General features: G+C 37.6%; 2 protein-coding genes across 3 annotated transcripts; both read left to right on the forward strand.

Moving 5' to 3' along the window:
* The first annotated feature begins 6,722 nt into the window (after positions 1-6,722).
* LOC103996265 (squamosa promoter-binding-like protein 17) lies at positions 6,723-14,130 on the forward strand. 2 transcript variants are annotated; one of them, XM_009417152.3, is made up of 3 exons: positions 6,723-7,492; positions 13,010-13,146; positions 13,247-14,130. In XM_009417152.3, the coding sequence occupies exons 1-3, from the start codon at positions 7,131-7,133 to the stop codon at positions 13,846-13,848; spliced, it is 1,101 nt and encodes a 366-aa protein (XP_009415427.2). In that variant the 5' UTR covers positions 6,723-7,130; the 3' UTR covers positions 13,849-14,130. The 2 variants fall into 2 exon arrangements, with proteins under 2 accessions (XP_009415427.2, XP_009415426.2); XM_009417151.3 differs by having other exon boundaries at positions 6,725-7,492; positions 13,244-14,130.
* Positions 14,131-18,470: 4,340 nt separating this feature from the next.
* On the forward strand, positions 18,471-21,066 carry LOC135588278 (O-fucosyltransferase 20-like). The gene is made up of 5 exons (XM_065080333.1): positions 18,471-19,121; positions 19,303-19,471; positions 19,689-19,778; positions 19,870-20,153; positions 20,221-21,066. The coding sequence occupies exons 1-5, from the start codon at positions 18,499-18,501 to the stop codon at positions 20,717-20,719; spliced, it is 1,665 nt and encodes a 554-aa protein (XP_064936405.1). The 5' UTR covers positions 18,471-18,498; the 3' UTR covers positions 20,720-21,066.
* Positions 21,067-22,671: the final 1,605 nt, after the last annotated feature.

Raw genomic sequence — 22,671 nt, forward strand, 5'->3', positions numbered from 1 at the left:
TGTTGGTTCTGCAACAAATTGATTGTTTTTCACTTTTGCCTTAGCAAGGAGCAGAAAGAATGGATTTCTAGACCAATATATTGTTGAAGTAGATAAAAAGAAAAGATAGAGATATCACAGGTAAAATATTTTATGTTTAACTTAAAAATATTTTATAATTTTAAAAACTCTTTATGTTTTATGATCTAACAGTAGTTTATATAGTTCCCATAGTATATTACATTTATTATATTTAATATGAATCACTTTTTTCCAAGAGATTTTTTCGAGAACCAATAATTAATTTGGTTTATCCTTTTATAGACCTTTAATATATTTTACCTCTTGATACAATGAATATCTTTATGATATTTTGATAATTTTAATTCCAATATTATCTCCCCTTCGACTTGTTTCATCTAATATGTCAACTTTATTTTTTAAATTTATTAAAATATTTTAAATTTGAAAGGTTTTGTGAGTATATTGGTCACTTGTTCACTTATTTTGATATGAAATAACTCCACTTCTTTGCTTTTGACATGATCTTTTATAAAATAAAATCTTATGTTATATGCTTCGATCTTTCATGGTAGACTTGATTCTTGGTTAAGGAAATAGTCAATTTGTTATTAATATAAATCTTGGTTGACTTCTCTTGTGACATATGAAGTTCTTAGAATAATCTTCTTACCCATATTATATGATAAACATAAAAAAATGCTATTATATATTCTAAAAAATATATTATTTTTTTTTAAGATCATGAGAACGTAACTTTACCAAAATAAAATACAAATTTAGTTGTACTTTTTTAACATCCTAATTTTCAATCCAATCACTATCACTATATCCAATAAGCTCCAACCTTTTAGATGATGAATAATACATTCCATACTTAATTGTCTCTTTAATATATCATAAAATTTTTTTATCCATCTTTAAATGAGATATCTTATGAGCTTTCATGTATTTACTTATTAAACCAACTCCAAATAGTATATTAGGTCCAGTCAAATATTAAGTATCCAACTAGACTTTTATAATAAGTTGAATTAATTGGTTTAGCTTCATCTTCCTTGATCAACTTAGTGCCATAATTTATAGTTATATCAATAGGGTGACAATCTTCCATGGAAAACTTCTTTAGGATCTCTTATGCAAAATTTTCTTACGAGATGAAAATATTTCATTATCTTGCACAACTTTGATATCGAGGAAATAAGTCATTAGGCCCAAATAAGTTATCTCAAACTTCTTATTTATAGAGTGTTTAAAATCTTTAATCATGGGGATACTATTGCTTATAAAAATTAAATTATCTACATACAAGCATACAAATAAGATATATTCATAAGAGTTAAATTTCATATTAAGCATATTCATGTAGATATTTAGAAAAAAAATATATTGAATAAACTAAGCAATTATTCGAGAATTTCACGCTTGCAAGGCTTGTTTAAACCCATAAAGAGCCCTCTTTAACGTGTATATCTTATCTTCTTAGTCACGAATAATAATAGGGGGTTGTTGAATATATACCTTTTCTTCAACAACTGCATTAAGAAATATTGATTTGACATTAATTTATAATTTTTATTATTTCATTTGAGCTGTTAGGGAGATAAGTAATCATTTTGTGGTCGAGTAACTAGTACAAATACTTCTTCATAGTCGATCCCAAATTGTTGTTTATATCCCTTTGCAACCAATTAAGCTTGTATTTGTCTACCTCTTCTTGTTCATTTCTTTTTGTTTTGAAAATCCACTTAACACTGATCACTTAGTGGTCTTTTAGAAGTATACTAAGCTCCCATGTATCCTATTTTTAATAGCACGAATTTTCTCATTTATAACTTGTCATTATTTTTCTTCTCTATAAGCTTGATCGAAAGTTAATGGATCATATCTTACATAGAGATAAAATAAAGAAAATTCATCATTGTTAGTATCAAATCTTTGAGTCATATTATATAGCTCCTGAGTCATTCTTGTCCTATTTACAATCAGACTTTTTAAATTATGCGACCTAACTATTCTATGTGATGATTCAAGCAAAAACTCTTCGATGTTACTTATATTGAAGTTATAACTTTCATATGTTGCTCATCACTTTTTTATTTTTAAATCTATTGTTCATTAAATGCAACATCTCTTGACATACAAGTTTATTTATGATAAGATTGTAAAGTTTGTAATAGTGAGAATTTTTAGCATAACCTAACAAGAAGCATTTCTGATTTTTATCCTCAAGTTTTGTTCTCTTTTCTTCTTATATCTTAGCAAAATGTAACACTTTTGAAAATTCTCAAATGATCGACTCTTGGTTTCGGTAAGATCCATACTTCTAGTGTAATATTATCAATTCGTCTTATTGGAAACCTGTTAAACAAATAAACTACATAAGTAACAATATCTCTCCAAAATTCTTTATGAATTCTTCTTTTCTTTAACATGCATCGGACTATATTAAATATAATCCTACTTTTTTTTTTTGAAATACCATTTTGTTGAGTGTACGCCATGGTGAATTGATATAAATTATTTTTATAAAGACTCCTAAATTCATTTGATATGTATTCACCACCCCTATCAATTCTTAAACATTTAATCTTGTAACCATTATGTCTTTCAACCAAATTATTAAATTATTTGAATTTACTTAAAACTATTTTTTCTTTAATATGTAAACCCAAGTTTTGACACTATAATCATCAGTGAAGGTAAGAAAATACTTGCTTTCTCTAAATGATACTGGACTAATATAGTCATAAACGTTTGAGTGCACTAAATCAAGTCGATATTATACTCTTTTTGTTCTTCTTAATTTGAAAGACTTTCTTTCTTGCTTGCCCATGACACATATACTTTAGATAACTTTGATGAGTAATCAATTCTTGGCATCCTGTCACCATATTATACTTCTCTAGAAGTTTCAAAGCCTCAAAATTTAAGTAAGCATATGTAAGATGCCATAATATAGAATTATCCTCAATATCAGTTTTAAAATAATTTGATCAATCAAAAATATATAAATATAGAGGAATATTTTGTTCATTGTCATTTTCACATATAACATTAATATTTTATTCTTATTAGAGAGAGCATATCTTTCGTCTCAATATCATAATCTTTTTCAAGCAATTGACCTAAGTTCAAAATATTATTTTTCATATCAGGATCATAATAAACATATTAAATACATAATTATTTGTTATTATTAAGTCTAAGAAATTTTTTAAGATAGATCATTAAATATAATGTTGCTATAATAACTTATATCTATTTCAGAAAATAGTTCCTTGATGCTACATATGTGATTTGAAGCTTTTGTATCTAAATATTATATCATAGATTGATCTTCTTTCAAATTATTATGTCATTAGCAAAGCATGGTTTTTGTTCTTGTCTTCTTTTTTAATAAAATTTATCTTATTATCTTGATTGTTAGGATTATAATATCATTTAAGGAGTAGTATCCATACCTTTTGCAAACATAATATTGTATTTTAGACCTTTTAGAATTTCTATAATGTCTATGGCCTCGATCAACCTCTTTGGCTAGAATTTTCTCCGTCACCTTTATTATTTTGAGATTCTTGATTGATCTAATTCCTATCACCTCTTTTTCTTTGTCCACGACCTCTTCCTCTTTGAGATGTTAAACTTTTATTTTTAAGAGTAAGCTTGGTTTGTAGTGTTTGCTCTAGAGATTTTTCTTCTCTTTTTTTTGTAAGTCTTTTTTTCGTGGATTTTGAGAGAACCCATTAATTATTCTAAAGACATTTGTTCTAAATCTTTAGACTCTTCAATTGCTATAGTAATAAAATCAAACATTAGATATAAAGATCTTAGTATTTTTTTTATTACTCTTTGATTACTTATTTATTCATCATTTTATCTCATTTGATGAACAATAGAAATGATATTAAAAATAGATTCTCAATCTCAGCTCGCAAAACTTATAGATGAAGTTTTTTTATCTTATTCACACCATCGAATGCTTTTAAAAGTATTTCTCAAGCTTTTTTTCAATTATTTGCTGAAGTGATGATCTTGAATATTGTATGATTAAGACTTTGGTAAATTATGAATTTTTTTTTTTTCCTTCTTCCTTCGAGTGTTTTCTTGCTTCTGCATTCGATACTTCTTCTTATACTAGATTTGTTCAATAAATCCATGTTCTATAAACTCCCATATGTCTTGGGAGTCTAAAAGAATATTCATTTGGATGTATCATAAGATATCATAACTTAACTTGAGCTCTGATACCAAATTTTAAATTATATATGGAGAAGAGATAGAGCTATCACACAAAGGAAAAGTAGAACATGACAAAATATTTTACATTTCACTTAAAATTTTTGTATAACTTTAAAAACTTTCTATGTTTCATAACCTAACATATGGGTTTATATAGTCCGATAAATACATTACATTCATTACATTTAATATAAATCATTTTTTAAATTTTTTTTTCAAGAATTAATAGTCAATTTGATTTATTCTTTGATAAGCTATTAATATATTTCATCAATTATCTTTATGATATCTTAATAAGTTTAATTTTAAAATGTATGTGCCTTCCTTATAATCATGACATTACTTTGTCCTCTTGAATTTTGGTAGGATATCTTTATGGTCTCAAAGATCAATAATAGTTTTAATGTCAACTAAAGTCAATGTCACCAGTTTTAATGACTTATTAACAAAAAAAAAAGGCACATGATAGAGGACACACCATATGCTGCCATAGAAGCTCTTCTATAGAAGAGAAAGGACTGCAATCCTGCTGCAAGGATTTCCCATTTTCCCAGTTTCTACAATCCTCCCCATCTCTTTTTTCACCTTTGAGGATACATCAGGAAGTTTTTGAGAAAAAAAACTGTACAGAGTTTATCTGCAGCACCTCTTCATCATTTGAAGAACTAAGAAATGAAGTGTCAAACCATTATTTCATCTTTATCTTTGTGATATTATGTGGATATCCTAAAGCACAGACTCCCGTCAATGTTGGGTTTAAGAAGGGTCAAATGTTTGGTAATGCAGCATCCCAACAAAATCATTTTTCAGGTTTATTTGAATCTGAGATTTACATGGCAACTAAATTTTTAAGTTTTTGTATCACAAATTATCACCAAGAATTCAAGGACCATAAATATTGTCTAGAACAACATGAGCTTTGCAACCAAAAGTTTGGATTATCCTTGGGCCACTGTTGCTCCAAACTGATTAAAGAAGAAGCATATCAAGTCACCAGATATCTGACCTGTACTTGTCCTCTTACATCACCATAAGATGACACAAAGGAATAACAGTCCTATTAATCTGTATAACCTTCAACATAGTTCCTAAAGATCTTTCACGGTAATAATTTGTAGTTTCATGATTTCTACTTCTCATGGCAGCAATCCAATTATGTCTTTGAGATCTCAACTTTCAAAACCTAGTAGACCTAGGGAGAGGAAATCAAAATAAAAAAGAATGATGTATGATAACCTGTCTTTCTTTTTGTATTGTCCTCTTCTGCCCAAGTAACTGATGATATCACAAAGCCAGACTACCACAAAACTTCACTGAAGTACTCAACACACTTTCAGATCCCTCATGCCAAAGAACTCCTTTTGTTGCACTTGTTTCTGATAGAGCTTGTTCTCAAAAGCTTTATACTATTTGAGGAGACTTGTTCTTCAAATCCAGCCAGCAAAATCTTTTTTGAAGAAGAAAGGGCTGTACTTCCTCATTCATAATCTGTACATGACAGGAGAACACAACAGTCAACAAGATGCTTTGATGCCTAAGGCAATTGCAAAATTTGTACCTCTATTTACTACTACTATACAAAGATTTGTGAATTTTTTTAGGAAGCAGTACATTTGGAAGCATTCTTCATCTTCAGTATTAAACATATAGTTAAAGAAGTTAGAAGATATTATTTTTTTCTTCTACCAAGGACCATCATATGATACCTTGTTAGGTACCAAAAGGTTCCCACTTTGTCAATTGCATGGTTTCTTAGCTTAGTAGCTTTCTGCTAACTGGTTGTAGGACATTTCCTAAATATGTTAGGTACAAAAAGGCTTCCCTTTTTAACAGTTCTTCTTATCCTTATTGATATGCCAGTTATGCTTTGTTTATTGAAAATATTTGAAAAGATCAGTATATCTTAAAAATCAATATTGTAGAAATGAGGATACTGAGACAAAAAAAAAAAGAATTATTTAGAAAGGCTACATTGTGGATAAATCATTTCAATTGATTTAGATATATTTGGGAATAAATAAAATTATAATAGAGGATCTCAATGATGATAAAAAACAAAAATCTCCATATGACTTGCTTCACAATGTTTGAGATTTGAAATCTACTAGATCCATTGAGAAGTGATCCAGTACTCAGACAAGCAAAATGCCTGTGCCTCTGTTATTTCTTGAAGACAGAGGGAGCAACTTGATCCATCCATTGATTTGGAGGAACCTGAAGAAGACCCCATGAGGGCCCTCAATCAAATCCAAGTTACTTTCAAAAAAAGATTCTCCTCCAGTAAGATCCTTCTCAGCCACACAACTCATAGCAGAGGATAAAAAGGTTGAAAAAGAAAGAAGAACCACATCTTCTCAAAGCAAAAAAGCACAGAGGCATACCAAAGTTACCTTTCCCAGACATGTCCAATGCTGTAACTTCTGCAAACTCAAGAGAGAGAGAGAGAGAGAGACATGTATATGTATATCTTATGAGTTGTATAATGCATAGACATGTATGCCTTGAGAAAGTAGAAGAGGTGTCCAGGTCTGATACAAAAGGAGATGTACAAAGATGGAGAGAGCATCACACTGGTCCTACCACCACCACTGTCACTGTTCATTCTCAGTCTGATTCAGTAAAGAAAGGGGTTAAACAAAGTGTGCAGGCACAAATCTCTCTGCCTGCAGACTTCCCAGTCTGATGGCATCATGCAGCAAATAGCTCAACATGGCAGTGGCAGCTTTGTGAGACAGCAGAAGACACACAACCCCTTCTTTTTAAGACCACTCCCTTCACCCATCCCTCTCCCTCTCTCTCTCTAAGGAAGCCACTAGCTGTCCTCTTTTAGGGCTCCCACTGGTGTCTGAGTCCATGGATGGGCTGTAGAGAGAGCTGCAAAAGTGGGGATGGATTCGAGCTCTCGCAAAGCCTCCGGTGCCTCAAGCGGCTCCGGTGATGCTCTCCATGGGCTCAAGTTTGGGCAAAAGATCTACTTTGAGGATGGTGGTGGTGGGAGTGGGAGCTCCTCCAAGCCGTCGCCGGCTTCGGCCAAGGACGCCGCGGCGCCACCGCCGCCGGGGAGGAAGGGGAAGGGGGTGGCGCAGGGGGGCCAGCAGCAGCCACCCAGGTGCCAGGTGGAGGGGTGCAATGCGGATCTGACTGGGGCTAAGGCTTACTACTGTCGGCACAAGGTGTGTGGGATGCATTCGAAGGCACCTAAGGTGATTGTTGCAGGCTTGGAGCAGAGGTTCTGTCAGCAGTGTAGCAGGTCAGTGTTTTGCTTCCTGGTCGTTCCTCGTGTTCCTGTAGATGCAGCGCAAATAAAAATGATTCTTTTAGCATGTTCCCCGTCGAAATCTGGATTTTATGACTGGACTTGGTGTAAAAGATAATCTTGCTTTTGATTTGATAGTGAACTGTTGTGATGATGTTAGCCTTCTTGCCTATGAATGTAGATCCTTTTTGGTGCCTTCTTCTGTTGGGTTTGAGGCAAATGTTTCAAGGTAATGGGTTTTTAGGTTCTTCATATTTTCTTGTTGTTATTCATGACGACTTCCCTTAGATAAACCACACTGGCATGGAGGATGATGATGGAGCTTTCTGGAATGTTTGTCCCTCTTTCTGGCTGTGTCCTCTATATTTGAAACTTATTTTCAGTTCATATCGGCATTTCGTTTGTCCACCTCCTCTTTTCCTTTTGTTAAGCTATATAACTATCTTTTTTGTGAAAGAATTTGTCTCCAGTTTTGTATTTGTTTCTTTTTTCTAGAATAGGCATTTGCCACCTCATAAACTCTTGTATCGGGAAGTGCACTTGGTGGGTTGAATGCCAGCCTTAAACTTGATTCTTGGGTGGATTGACTATTGGGCATGCTTAATCTCATTAATGCGTCTAATTGAATTGCAATTTAGTGACCTCTCTTCTGGTTAATCTTTTTAATGTATTTCTATGCTTCATTCAACAGTACTGGTCTTCTTAATTTGTTTATTTCTTTTTGACATTTTGGCCAACTAGGACATTGGTCATGGGATTTTGTAGGCTTCATTTTCCCTTTTCTTGTAGTGCACCAGTTTTCTGTTTGCATGCTTGAAGAATGTCTTCACAGTTGTTTGGTTCGTGTGACTGGGCTTATATCCTTAGCAATTCTTTTGTGCATGTATCTTCAATATCCCAATTATGATAGCCATCTCCTTGCTGAAGTCAAGTTCATCTAGTAATTTTCAAATTCCATTTTGCTATTTTTCTCTTGGAATCAACATTCTGGATGTCTCATCTGTGTATATGTTCAAAAATAAGGGTTTGCATGTTGTTATTTAATTTTTATCAGTTGCTATGTGCTCTACTTGTCAGGTTACAAACTTAAATGTAGGTTGAAATTTTTGTTGCATCCATATATGGACATTATCCAGAGAATAGAGAAATGTAAATTCCTCTTAAGCTAATCGTAGAATTTCACTTTATACAGAAATTCCTGACTCTAGCATGCAATTGCTGAGTTAACAGAAAATTTGTGAGATAGGTTTTTCCAGAATGGAAGCTTCATATCATGATCTCTGTCTGAGCTCTTTTCTATAAGTATGTCAGAAATAGGTCATGTCTTCCTTCCATTTGTTTGTCCAATTCTGTTTCTGCTCTTTCATTATAGCATTTGTCAGCATATTATCCTGTTTTTCTTTCTGCCACATTCCATTATGGCAGGTGTTCACACCTTTTTCTCACAAGAAAGAAAGCAGTTGCTCACACTCTGCTTTTTCTTTATTCTCTTTATAGCAGCACCTATTGGCTTCATCTTGATTCTCTGCTGCTTTCCTTGAATGAAAAGTTAAAGGCTTTATATCATCAGTTCTATAATATATGTTTTGTACAAGAGGGTTAAGTATAACTAGGTGGTGTAAGGTCATATTGATAGTAGGACTGTCCCAATAATGTGATGGGACAGTGGCATGCAAGTTCATTTGCCTAGGTCTTCTGTACTAGTAAATGCTCCGAATAGATTCTCTGTTATAATGTGTCAGTGATGGAATCTTCGGCAGTTCCTTTGAACCCGAGCAGTCCATGCACATACTAAGACACATCCATGTAATTTGCAGGTTCTTACTGTTTGTTTTCAGCATCTGGTTGTATGTGATTGATTCTTGGATAAACTAAACCTCAATTTAGTCCAGCTGTAGCATAGATGATTGCCTTCTTGAATTTATTGGGTCTTCTCTTGCCAAAAGTAATCTCAGATTGAGCATTTATATAGTAGAGTAGACTGCTGGAGAATATTCATTCAGATTTTGACATGGATGTTATTATTCTCTTGTATGGTTATATCTTCAATCCTATTTTATATCATTTACTATATTAAAATTAAGTCTTATGTTATGGATGGACTTTAAGAAGACAGGATTCTTTCACTTCTTTTTCTTGAGACTATATCCTGATCTTATCTTTCACTTTCTTTATGGATGGTTTCTCCTTTTTCCTGGTGATGGTCCTATTGTACTGTGAATATAAATCTTTTTTAATTTCTCCTGTTTTTACATATTTTTCATGCCTAGAGCTGCAAGTAAAAAGAGTATGTCTATTGGGTGTTTTCATCCTATTCATTGGGGATAAATCTGCAAAGGAATTACGTGGTTAGGTCAAATTCACAATATAATTTAACATATAATTACAGCTCAAAATTAAACTTTTTTCTTTTCCTTTCTCTTCTCTTCTCTCTCTCTCTCTCTCTCTCTCTCTCTCTCTCACACACACACACACACACACACACTCACACAATCTCTCTCTCACATCTTTTCTCTTTCAATTTACTGTTACAATGTTTGGCTCTTCCATTCCCCTTATATCAACTTGTTAGCATATGGTAGTCAGATATTTAAGTTACAAATCCCTATGGCTTTCATATAAGTATAAATACCCCTTTCAGAGTTTCTTTCAAAAGGCAAAACCTCTCCTAATACTAATTAACTTCTAACCTCCTACTGTCAAAGTCAATCTCCAAAGTCCAAATTAACTTCTCTGTTTTTTTCCCATGATCTGGGACACCAAACATATTTTGCTTCATATATGAAGTTGTTGTAAAGCAAATTTATGAACCTTTTCTCTGCATGTGTACTCTTTTAGTGTCCACCTATGACTTAGGAAAGATCTTTCTAGACAATATGTATGTGGCTGCATTTATCAATCTCATGACAAAGTTTGCTACACATTCAATGTTCTCTGGTATTTAACCAGGGAATCCTCTCTTACCTTGTATCCTATTGATATTTGTCACCTAGATTGCTTGCTCGATATTGAGTTTTCTTTTATTTGCTTCCTTATTTCCCTCGAACTTTTCATAATTTCCCATTCGGTTTATTTAAGTCTAATATTTATGAAGCACAGTTATAGTATTGACACAGATCAGTATCAATGACACTTTAGAGTGAGTAGCTCATGTCCTAGTTTGTACTTTGTAGCATATCCAGCGCGAGAATGAATCCCTCAGGCAGAGAAGATATTTAAACTGGTAAGATGCCGGTGGTATAGATGGGAAGAAAATCATGGCAGAAGATAATTCATTTGGTTTTGCTTGAGGCTCTTCTGATAATTTGTATTGGAGTCCTTAGCATAAGTATCATTTTCCTTTTGCCTAAAGCTTTCATGAGTTGGGAAAGAGTCATCAGTATAGTAGTCAAATTAAACAATGTGGTGAGTGCAGTACTAAAAGTGTTGACTTGTGCTGAAAGAAGTAGCTTTTACATTTTGAATACATAACAACGTATATTGATACTGTCCACCATGAACAATTATTAAACTGTGGAATATCTTACGAACTCATTCTTAATACCTAAATGAGGCATCTAATTATGATAATCATGTGACTTTGTTTCCTCATCCTAGGATCTCTAGGATAATTAGCCTCTACAAGAATCTTCTTGTCCATATTAACATCTAATATTATGATAATAGTGGCACCTCTTGTTGAAATAATACCTATCAAGTGATCTGTCCTGTTGGTTGATTCCTAAGCACATTGATGGCTGCAATGTGTACATTTTCTATTTTTCTCTACATGATTGGTGTTGTCCCAAATTTTGCACTAAAAATGTTTCGAGTCTTTTGACCCTACTTGAACACTCAACTAAGAATCTTTGGCCGTAAACTAGTTATGCTACTTGTTTTGTATTGACCCTGTAACAATATCCATTTAGTAGAATACCACCATAAAGGTAATCCATTTCATAGCATGTTGTTCAACTGTTACTTTTACTGCATGAAGCATGTACATTTAAATGGAATTGATCAACCTTTTTATCCTTGATTATTAACTTTCCATTAGGTGAACCTCTGTGGAAATCTCAAATGCTGAGTGTTTCAGTGTGCGTCGCATTAATGTGGCATGCAGAGAGGCTTTGGTGTTATATGATCCATAATAAATAGCCTCTTCTCTATCATTGATCAGCAAACCACCATTAACAATGAGAGAGAATTTTCTATATTCCCTGATTCGCATGGGGTTTGGGTCTAACAATCTGTCAACTCGTTACCACCTTTCGGATGAAAATTTTGACAGAGGTGAGAATTATTGCTAGGAAACAAGTGTAAAGCCGAAAGAAAACAGCCTACATTGCTTGTGAAGTTAAAGTGCTAATTATAAGACTTAAAGCAACTGAATTAAAAGTGTAATAGAAGACTTATAGATGTATAAGAATGTAGGTTGTCTTTGGCCATCACCTGAGTGCTCTCGGCAGATTGTCTATCGCTATCGGTTTCGGTCTCCTTCGCTCTTGCTACTGAAACCTCCTGAGGTTTGGACTGCAAGCAGTAAGGTTTTGGGACTTGTCACAGCAACTGGACAAAGCTTTGATGTAGAGTTTAGGCTGTTCAAACTTAAGGAAGAGGGGGTTGCGGCTGGAGGGCAGAATCCTTTTTTGAATTCCTCTTCTTTTGGCTCTCGACACAAGCTCAAAGGTTAGGACTGGCTGGGGCTACTTATTGGCTGCCTTTTGTTTGGTCTTCTTCTTGTTGTTGCCAAAGGCCTCCTTGGAAGCTATTAAGGGTGACAGCCAGTTGGAAAAGATCTTTGCAGTAAGGTGGTTGTAGGCAGTAAGAAGAGCTATAGAACTTGCAAACCTCTTTCTCTCCTCTCCTCTCCTCTCAACCTAGGGTCGATTGGCTTTTCTAGAGGGGACACAACTTGGATGCTTTTGGGGATTGCTTTAGATGGGGCTCTCCTCCCTTGAGGAAGGGGTGGAGTCCTAGCTAGGTTAGGGCTTGGAGGGTCCTAAAGGCACTTGTTTAGGGCTGCAACATGAGAGTCCTACTCCTATTAGGAGTTGGCGCCACCCTCTTCTTGTGGCTGCCCCTATTTCAGTGAGGTCTACTCTAGTCTAGTCCTAGTAAGATTGGGATTGAGCTCAGTGGGCTACTATGATATGGGCTTTGCCTAGCCAAATAGGACTTTGGGCAAGAGGCCCTTCAATAGGGGTTCGTTCAGTCTGGTTGAGTGTTGTTGAGATCGTCCCTGAACATTCCCTTTCATAACAAATACCAAGTACGATTTCCAAAAATAAGATATGTTTGGGAAGCTTGACATGAGGTCAATAATAAGATGTAATTCTTCCAGAAGCTCCATGGTGAGCTGTGCTTATGGCCTGTCTGTATTAATAGGAGAATGATGATGATGGTAATAATAACAGTTGGTGATATCCATGTTCTGGTGTTTTCAACATATCTTTTGGCACATAATATACATGTTGCTTACTGGGAAGTTTGATAAATGATGTTTGTTTTGACATGGCTACATAATCACAGGTTTCATCAGTTACCTGAATTTGACCAAGGTAAACGCAGTTGTCGCAGACGTCTTGCAGGACATAATGAGCGTCGAAGGAAGCCACCTCCTGGGCCATTTGGAACACGCTATGGCCGCATTGCATCATCCTTCCATGGTCAGAAGCATCTTATTGTTGTTGCATTTACATTTTCCTTCTCGCAGCTGTCTAATATGCTGCATTTTATTGTCATGCTAATATGCTTTGCCTACAGAAGACCCTAATAGATTCAGAAGCTTTCTAGTGGACTTCAGTTACCCAAATTTCTCATGTGCTGCAAGGGATGTTTGGCCAACTGCAAGGACTGGTGATCGGATGGCTAATAATGAATGGCGTGGTGTCTTAGATGCTCCATCCCATGCAGCTGCACTGCATGGTACTCATCCCTGCTTTCAGGGACCTCCGGTGGGGGCCTTCTGCTCCCCCATGGAACTTCCACCCGGTGAATGTCTTGCAGGAGTCTCTGACTCGAGCTGTGCTCTCTCTCTTCTGTCAACTGATCCGTGGAGCAGCAACTCTGCTGGAAACCGTTCTCCGGTAATCCCAGCAAGCAGCACCTTTGATAGCCAGCCAACAACCCATTCGGTCATTCCCAGCAATTACTTCAACAGCTCATGGGGCTCCAGAGGTCATGGAGCCAGGATTAGCTCACATGAAATCCAGCATGAAATGGGATTAGCAGGAGGGACAACCAACGTCAGTGATGCTCATTTTACAGGTCAAGTAGAGTTTGCTCCGCAGGAAAATGGACACTACCTTGACCATGGTTCAGATAGGGCATATGACCATTCAGGTCCTGGCATGCAATGGTCTCTTTAGACCTCATGATCAATTTGCTGCAATCATAGTTATAAGGCATGGAAGGATGACCAGCATCATGAAGTCAAAAACTTTCTGAATATCAGTTCTATTTCTAAAGATCTTGTGGATCTCAACTCTTTTATCTGTATGTATGAAACCTATGCTACCTAGAAGCATCAGTAATGTTGTGATGTCCTTTTGCTAGTATCTATTGTATGTAGGTGATGTTAGGAACTGTTGAAGACATGTTATCATGATGAATTTGGATTGACAGTGCAATTCAAGTTTTTTAACAGGTAAAAGCTTCTTCCTTACAGTAGTGCTGCAAATGACTGCACATAGGCAACCCATCTAATCTTCCATGGTGTTTTAGCCATCTAATTTACAATCATTAGCAGGAAAAAGGTTACTCTGCTACATCCTCTGATTCTGTTAGCCTAATTTTCAGCCAATAGCTTTCAGACTATGACAGTAAATGCTCAATTTCATTTCAAAGATGATGATAGAAATACATGGTGCTTCAAGTGAAACATTATTTTGATAATATTTAAAGTGTTAATTTCTTCTGCTGCTGATGAAAAGTAATGGTGCAAGCTCTCAATAGAATTTGGTGTGCATTCAAGTGACACCAGGATGTTGATGTTTGCAATTGTGAAGAAGATGAGATGGTTTTGTGGAGACCATGCTGTTTGTATGCAAGTTTGCCAGGAAAGTCTCCTGAATCCTGTGGTCATGGTACTGCTTTGTATTGCTAATGAAGAAGAATTCTCTGAATCCTAACACAAGTTGGTTCATGATTAGTTTGATGTCATCTTTGTGAGCCTCATTGTGATCATATCAGCCCATGTTTCATGACAAGTTTAACCCAGCAAGATTCAGAGTTGCTAGTATTACATCTTTATACATTGCATGTTTCTGCTCCCTGCTTCTAGGAAAGCTGTGTAGAGATGTAATTTCTATTGAGAGTGAGGTGTAGAGAAATATTGAAAGCATTAAATTAGTAGAAAGGCACTCATGAGATCCAAATCCAGTGTACCTGTTGGTTGCTCAAGCATTATTTCCTTCTGCATCTTGGTCTATGGAAAGTGATCTCAGGCCAAGGACAGCCATTGTTGTACTTGCCTTTAGCTAAGTCTGGTGATTGAGTAGCCTCATGCAATAGAGGCAATAACATGTGATATCAAGTAGAAAGTAGGGAGTACACTAAATGTCCATATAGAACATGGTCAAAGAAAGTAGGAAAAGCCAGCTTGCATAATTGGCCAAATCATACAACTTTTTATGTGGTCAATGTGGCACCACCATCAGCATCTCTTTCTCATATTTGATAGCTGAATCTAACAAAAACAAACATGCTGCTGTTGTTGTGCCATATCAATCATGTATGTGACCTTGTTTGATTTGACCAGCTACCAGTTCTCGAGGAAGGGCTGAGGTGAGACCAACAGGTGATGGATAGAACTTGTTCAATGCCAGTCCAGGTACTGAACATATTCTAACCAGAAGAGAAGGGGACAGAGATTCCAATACATTGTATGGTTCAGCACATCCTGTTGTTATCTTCTGTGCCCAAACATTATTAATGTGGAAGCTGGTCCCCCTCTCTCTCTCTCTCTCTCTCTCTCCAGGAACTACTAAAATCCAATGCCAATGACATGCTTTATCTCCCTCCTATTAGGATAGAAATCATGGGAAGTGAGTCAAGCTAGTAAAGAAACAAATTCATTATCCAAACACTAATGAATCCAAAAGCTTTAGCTATCTGTGACTGAACTCATTAGTCTTTTAGTCATTTCAGAGTTTTCTTCCTCTAGCTGCACTGATGCTTTGTGAATCCTGGTCGTCGGTTTCCTCCTCATCAATGGCATTGGATTCTATCATCTGCTCATCAAATCTTCAAAAAAGAAATTGCAATTTTTCATCTAATGAAATTATCCATTGTGTTTGCCACTTCAATTGCCATGATTCTGCAAAATACTTCAAGCAATTGCATGATCAAATTCTCTCAGATGTCTCTAGTTTCAACTACCTTCAAGAAGGTATATGTCAACTGTTGGTAGTGGAAGCCATGTTGAATTAAGTATGACTGAAGTAAACTCCTATATCTGCAAACTAATTAAGGATATTTATTTGGCTAAATGATGAAGGATACAGTCATCTCCAACTAATCTGATTCTGCCATTCCAACAATGGAAGAAGACCAACTTGCAAGCACATACAACTCAATGCATTAGTTTATGTGTGTGTGTATATATATATATATATATATATATATATAGAGAGAGAGAGAGAGAGAGAGAGAGAGAGAGAAATATCCAGAGGTGTGGGATTGCTTGACCAAGTTGGAAGAGAACATGCAACCATGGGCAGCTCCCTTGATGGTTGTTTAGGAATGAGGAAAAGCTAGACTGCAATTCCAAGTAAGATTATGGGTAGACAAATGACACTATTAAAAGCCTGCAACTCTTTTGCTTTCATCTCATGTACTGCAGCATTTACCCAGCTTTGAAGGAGCATCTCATCATCCTTCATCAAGGATGAAGGAGGAGGACAAGCAAAGTAAAAGCAGCTCACAGCATCTTTTGTTTGATGCATGGACAAAGTGCTGCATGTTTTTTGGGAGATGGGCCATCACTTCATGGCATTGAAAACTTGTGTGTCATATGAGCTGCCCTCCATCACATTCCAAGGGAAGTTGACCTAATGATGCACCAAAGACCATCCTTTTTTTCTCCTTGTTTTCTTACTTGTGGGAGATGAGAGTCATTTATGGAGGGACAGGTCCCCTGATGCCTACCTCTCACCAACTTTTGATAAGCACTGGTAAACCACCATTGGACACCATCAACAATTCCTTGGTTCTGTAGCAGTAACTATGCTTCTTGTTGGCAAAGAAGGATTTTAGGCTTGTGGTTTACATCCCAGTGGTAGCATAAAACTTTATGCCTCCATCTTTGAGCCACTTCATCCATTAGATTAAGAATATATGCAAGGCAATACTAAATAGTAGCTTTTTAATATTCTTTAATAACATAAATTAAAACATTAAGGGCATTATGATTTTTAGAATCCTAATAATGTTTGAGACATTTAAATATCTCTTCAACTCAACATAGCCAATAGTTATTCACTGTCAATCAAAACTCTAGACATAAGACTCACCGGAAATATCGATATGATAAATGGACTGTTGAGTTAGTACGATATATTAAGAAAATATTAAGAAACAAGGATCTCTATACTGTCTTATTATCTTCTTTATTATATGAATTTAATTTGAATGATAATTTATTTTCATAAGAATTTAATTTGACTTGAATATAAAAAAGATCTTATTCCACGTACAAATCATTTAAATATAATTAATTAATTAATTAAATCTTTATTAGACATGGATAAAATGTTATCTCTGACTAAATCGTCTCGAGTTTTAGATTGATGTTTTATAAGTGAATATCTAGTTTGATCGAACATCAGGTTAATCTTCTAAATCATAAGTCATTTCAAGATCGATTTTTTCATAACTTTTTCCTAACTTCAAATATAATAAGATTGAAAAAAAAAAGATAAGATCTAATAAATTACAATCAAAATCAAGTCTTCGGAGACATCCATTATATTAACGAGAGAAATACGTGTATATATATATATATATATATATATATATATATATATATATATATATATATTATATTGAATTTATAAGAGTAATTATACTATTTCAAACACTGTATTAATAGACTTGGAATAACCTTTCATTAATACAAAGATTCCAACCCAACATCTCATCACGTCTTATAATTTAATCCGTCCGAGTTCATTAATGTGGCACAAAATGAAGACGGAGACAAGAGAATGATGTCGCGTCAAGCAGCTGTAGTCGTACACCAACCCATGTTCTCCATGGCGGCATCTGCGTGCCCCCACTTATGCCTCTACCTCTACCTCTACCTCTACTGGCCTCGTCGTCTGCCTCCTCTGCTAGTCCCAATCGATTAATCCCATGTGTGCTACCAAATCAATGATTGAGCTGCTGCCGCTGCTTTCTCTTATCCACCCGTGAGCTGTAATAATGGAGCTACATAATTCAACACCCCCTCCCATCGCCATTGTTTTCGCCTTCTCGAAGCTTTTGTATTGTCTTCGCCGCTGAGCAATTCCGCGGATTGCCACTGCTGGACTCTTTTACAGGTCGTCTTCTCTACACGTGAGAGTCTGCAAGCATCGCGTTGCGTCGGTCGATGCGTAGAGTGAGTTGAGGCTCCAACGATTGGTCCAGCTGGCCATTAGCTAGACCGGCCCCACGCACGTAACAGCGCTTCCACGTGTTTAGCCGCAGGACCGACACCCAAGTGTCGAACGCGTAGCAGGCACGTGCCGGATTGGCTTTTGGAAAGCTGGCCACTCTTATCTCGACACGTCTCAGGGTTCACAATTTTTATACGACGAAACTACCCTTCACTCACGAGCGGATTAACGGAAGGGCGTTTTGGTCATTTAATGGGGAGGTAGTGGGAGCCACGTTTCTGTAAATATCGTGATTACTTGAACTTGATCGTAATTACCCTTTCCCGCCGCCCACGACGTTTCTTTACCCCTTCATTATTAGAAAGTAACGTGTCCCTTTTTACTACATACAACAACGTAACAGAGGAGGGGGGAGAGTTGATGACGAAGAAGAAGAGGAGCGGAAGAAGAGTCGAAGAGGAAGGAGAGGAAGAGATGGCGACGAGGCCGAATGGAAGGCGGTTGTCGTATATCGCGGTGCCGTCGCAGATTATCCACTCGCTCTCCTCCACCTCGCTGCACAGCCTCCTCATCTCCCCGCCCAAGAAGGTCTCTCGGACCGGCCACCGCCTCCTCGCCCGCAGCACCAAGTTCCTCCTCCTGCTGCTCTTCCTCTTCGCGGGAGTCGGCACATTGAGGGTCTGGCACGACCTCGACCCGCTCCTCCCCTGCCCCCACCTCATTCGCGGCCCGCTCTCTACGGCGGATTCGACGGAGGAGCTCGCGCTCGGCGTCGGTGGAGGGGTGGAGGCGCGGGGGGAGTTCTGGAGACAGCCGGACGGGATGGGGTTCGTGCCATGTCTCAAGTTCAGCAAGCAGTACCGGGCGGAAGGCGAGGCGGCGGCGCGGGCCGGCCGCCGGAAGAAGTACCTCCTGGTGGTCGTCTCCGGCGGGCTCAACCAGCAGCGGAACCAGATCGTTGACGCGGTAGTCATTGCTCGGATTCTCGGCGCCGCCCTGGTCGTCCCCGTCCTCCAGGTCAACGTCATCTGGGGCGACGAAAGGTGCCATCTTGCGTTCCAATTCCTCGTTCCCATGCAGAAATCTCCCTCGATTTCTCATCTTGACTTCATTGACTTCTCTCTCTTATCCAAACACAAATCCAGGCAAACAAAATGTCACCTTTTTCCTCCATATTTCTGGAGCACTACATCCAAAACTTAGATTGGTTTCATTTATGGGCAGCGAGTTCTCTGATGTATTCGACTTGGAGCATTTCAAAAGCGTTCTCGCCGAGGATGTTAAGGTGGTGTCGTCTCTGCCGTCGACACATATCATGACGAGGCCGGTGCAGGAGAGGGAAACACCCCTTCATGTCTCCCCTGACTGGATTCGATCGAGATACATGAAGCGAGTGAGTCCCTGTCTTTTGAACATTCATTTGTCGTTTGATCTTTAGTTTTCCCTTGTAATTCCCACGAAAAATGTATCGAACGCGGCATTCCTCTCATTTATGGTCTGTTTTCCTGTAATCTAGCGAAATATTAGCAGCTCTTTAGATTGTTCATTTACGATCTGTCTTGATTCTGAGTTCTTAATTCGTTCCTTTTTGTTGTTGATTTTTCATGAAGCTAAACAGAGAAGGTGTTTTGCTTCTAAGAGGTTTGGATTCCAGGCTTTCCAAGGACCTCCCACCTGATCTCCAAAAGCTTCGCTGCAAGGTAACCACAGCACCTCTCCAGTTTCCTTGCGTTCTATCAGAAGACTTTTGACTGGAAGCCGGAGTTGACTTGTGCGTCCCAAATCGACCAGGTCGCGTTCCGTGCGCTGAGGTTCGCAGCTCCGATCCAAGAGCTGGGCAACAAGCTCGCAATGAGGATGAGAAGCAAAGGTCCATATCTCGCGCTACACCTGCGTCTGGAGAAGGACGTGTGGGTGCGAACCGGTTGCCTTCCCGGTCTAAGCCCCGACCACGACGAGGTCATCCAAGAACAGAGGAAGCTCCGGCCGAAGCTCCTCACCGGAAGGTCCAACATGACGTACCAGGAGCGCAGACTCGCCGGCCTTTGCCCCTTGACCGCCTTGGAAGTCACCAGGTACCTTTTACATCCTCCCCCTTCTCTGCATCTCGCAGACAACTCAGTGATGATAATGAATCCACAGACTGCTCAAAGCACTCGAAGCGCCGAGGGACGCACGAATTTACTGGGCAGGAGGGCAACCCTTCGGCGGGCGACAGGCACTGCTGCCTCTTCTCTACGAATTCCCCGATCTCTACAACAAAGAGAGCCTTACTCTGCCGGGTGAACTGGAACAGTTCGCTAACAGGTCGTCTCTTCTAGCTGCCATCGACTACATCGTCTGCGAGCAGAGCGACGTCTTCATGGCCTCCCACGGCGGGAACATGGGCCACCTGATGCGCGGGCACCGAGCGTTCGCCGGGCACAAGAAGTTCATCACGCCGAACAAGCGGCAGATGATCCCCTATTTCCTCGACACTTCCTTGCCGGAGTCGGAGTTCAATCGGATCGTGAAGGAGCTGCATCAGGGATCGCTGGGCCAACCTGAGCTCAGGACCGACCACAAGGTCGGCAAGGACGTCACCGCCTACCCGGTGCCGGAGTGCATGTGTAATGGCACGAGCATAAGGTCGATACTATAGCAAGCCAGGGCAAATGGCTTGTGCTGCTGCTGCTTCACCAAGATGCTTGCTTGCGTTTCTTTTCCCGATCACCATGGCATTAAAGCTTGGTATGAAGGCAAGATTTTGGCAGGAGACCAAACCAGATCTCACACAACACACACACACACACGCCAAGAACAAATCTTCGGAGGGGAAGTCTACACGGTAAAAATGGATGTTTATTCCTGGTTGTTTATTCTTTTGCTGTGAGGGTTTGAGAGACGCAGTGGACTTATGGGGATGGTATAAATTCTGCTCATTGTATAAGCATGACAAAGGTTGATAAGATTTGACAGACCTCCAAGTGGATTATCAACTTCTCAGTATCTCCTATCTTTTTCCCCTCAATATTGTCATCTCTGTTGCATTTCTTTTCCATGTTTACAATGTCAAAAGTTCATGAAGTTTTCCTTTTGGCAGTGATTGTTCCCTGATAGGGGGAGAATTCTAAACCCCCAATTATAGTTACCAACTCAACATAGGGAGAGAGAGACCAAGAGAATATTCTACCTATATTGTAAAATATTTCTTTGGGCTCAGTTTACTATAAAGGTTTATTAATTTAAGCCTAATAGTCCAAAAGAAAATATTCTATCTATATTTTATTAATTCATTCATTATTACTCACGTAAATCACTGTTCACTCATAATTCTATTTTACATATCAATCTCGAGCATCAAAAAAGTCAGATCGAACACTGCACTTCACTTTGATCTTTTTGTAAATTCGTCCGTCAAATCACTTTCTTATTCATTATGTACGTAGTCCAAAATCGAGTCAGATTGATTAAGACATCATCAAAAATATATCATTATTGATGTATATGATAATTGGAAAAATCTTAACGTTAAATTTTCTTACATCTTTTTTCCTCATGTAATCATAGACAATCAAATATTACCGACGAATAGTTGTTAGAAAATTTTTTAAATAGAAAATGATGCTAAAATCAACCAAAAAGAGTTATCTGATAAACATATGAAAGAACATGCTGCTGCTGCTTCAGATATGACACCATCAATGTCATTCCATGTAAGACTAAAGCTAGTTGGTCAGATATGAGAAGAATCTTCCCTAAACCTGAAACTTCTTCGTCGAAGAATGATTAACATATATGACTACAAATGGTGGATATCACATTACTGCAATTTATAGATGCAAAAAGAAGACAAAAATTATATCATAATCTTTGTAATAGTCCCAACAGAAATGGAATAAGATAATTGGTCTATTAGTCCTCGATGAATTTATAAATATTAACTAGGACTTGGAGCATTTTAGTTCACATAGTTTCGACCGTATGAAGTTAATAGATTCATCAAATTAATTATGATAAATGATATCGGATTAGCATTGGACATACAAGTCGTCATAATTACATTAGACCTTTGAATGTTGATGAGGATATCATGTTCCTGAGTGGAAAAGATTATAATACTCACAATGAATTGGATTATGAGTATCTGATTAATGATTGTATTTGGACCTTAAAGCAGTAGTATTGAGTTATATTCTAGTGTTCCGGACAATCTGGTTTCAGAACTGCTATAATGCAGAGCGTTAACCTGTCCTGGAATGTGTAGAGTTGAAGTGACGATGGGGCCAATTTGCCGGTGTTTTCTGGCCAAGATGAACTTTTATCAATGGAGCATATTGAAACCTACAGAATGATGCTCGGGTGCACAGTCTTGTGATTGGTTGAAGCCACCCAGTTGTGTTCTTCCTTGGGGTGGGTGCTAAATCTGATGAATCCACTCTCCTGTGTGATGCTCTCCGCCATCTTTGCTGACTCTGCGTGAGCGTATCTGATGAAGCCACCCAATTGTGCTCCTTCTGTGCGATGTGATTCCACCCAGTTGTGCTGACTCTGTTCCACATCCAAGTTCATCAAGAATAAGGATAATAAATAAAAAAATATTTTTTTTTATTT

This window comes from Musa acuminata, chromosome BXJ1-8, assembly GCF_036884655.1.
Source record: "Musa acuminata AAA Group cultivar baxijiao chromosome BXJ1-8, Cavendish_Baxijiao_AAA, whole genome shotgun sequence".
In the NCBI taxonomy this organism is placed as follows: domain Eukaryota; kingdom Viridiplantae; phylum Streptophyta; class Magnoliopsida; order Zingiberales; family Musaceae; genus Musa; species Musa acuminata.

Excerpts from the sequence above, each read along its gene's own strand:
- LOC135588278 (XM_065080333.1), top strand. The coding sequence starts at position 18,499 with ATGACGAAGAAGAAGAGGAGCGGAAGAAGAGTCGAAGAGGAAGGAGAG. Across the intron at positions 19,122-19,302 it reads GTCATCTGGGGCGACGAAAG|CGAGTTCTCTGATGTATTCG; the intron begins GTGCCATCTTGC and ends ATTTATGGGCAG. Across the intron at positions 19,779-19,869 it reads TCCAAAAGCTTCGCTGCAAG|GTCGCGTTCCGTGCGCTGAG; the intron begins GTAACCACAGCA and ends CAAATCGACCAG.
- LOC103996265 (XM_009417151.3), top strand. The coding sequence starts at position 7,131 with ATGGATTCGAGCTCTCGCAAAGCCTCCGGTGCCTCAAGCGGCTCCGGT. Across the intron at positions 7,493-13,009 it reads TTCTGTCAGCAGTGTAGCAG|GTTTCATCAGTTACCTGAAT; the intron begins GTCAGTGTTTTG and ends ACATAATCACAG. Across the intron at positions 13,147-13,243 it reads CATTGCATCATCCTTCCATG|AAGACCCTAATAGATTCAGA; the intron begins GTCAGAAGCATC and ends CTTTGCCTACAG.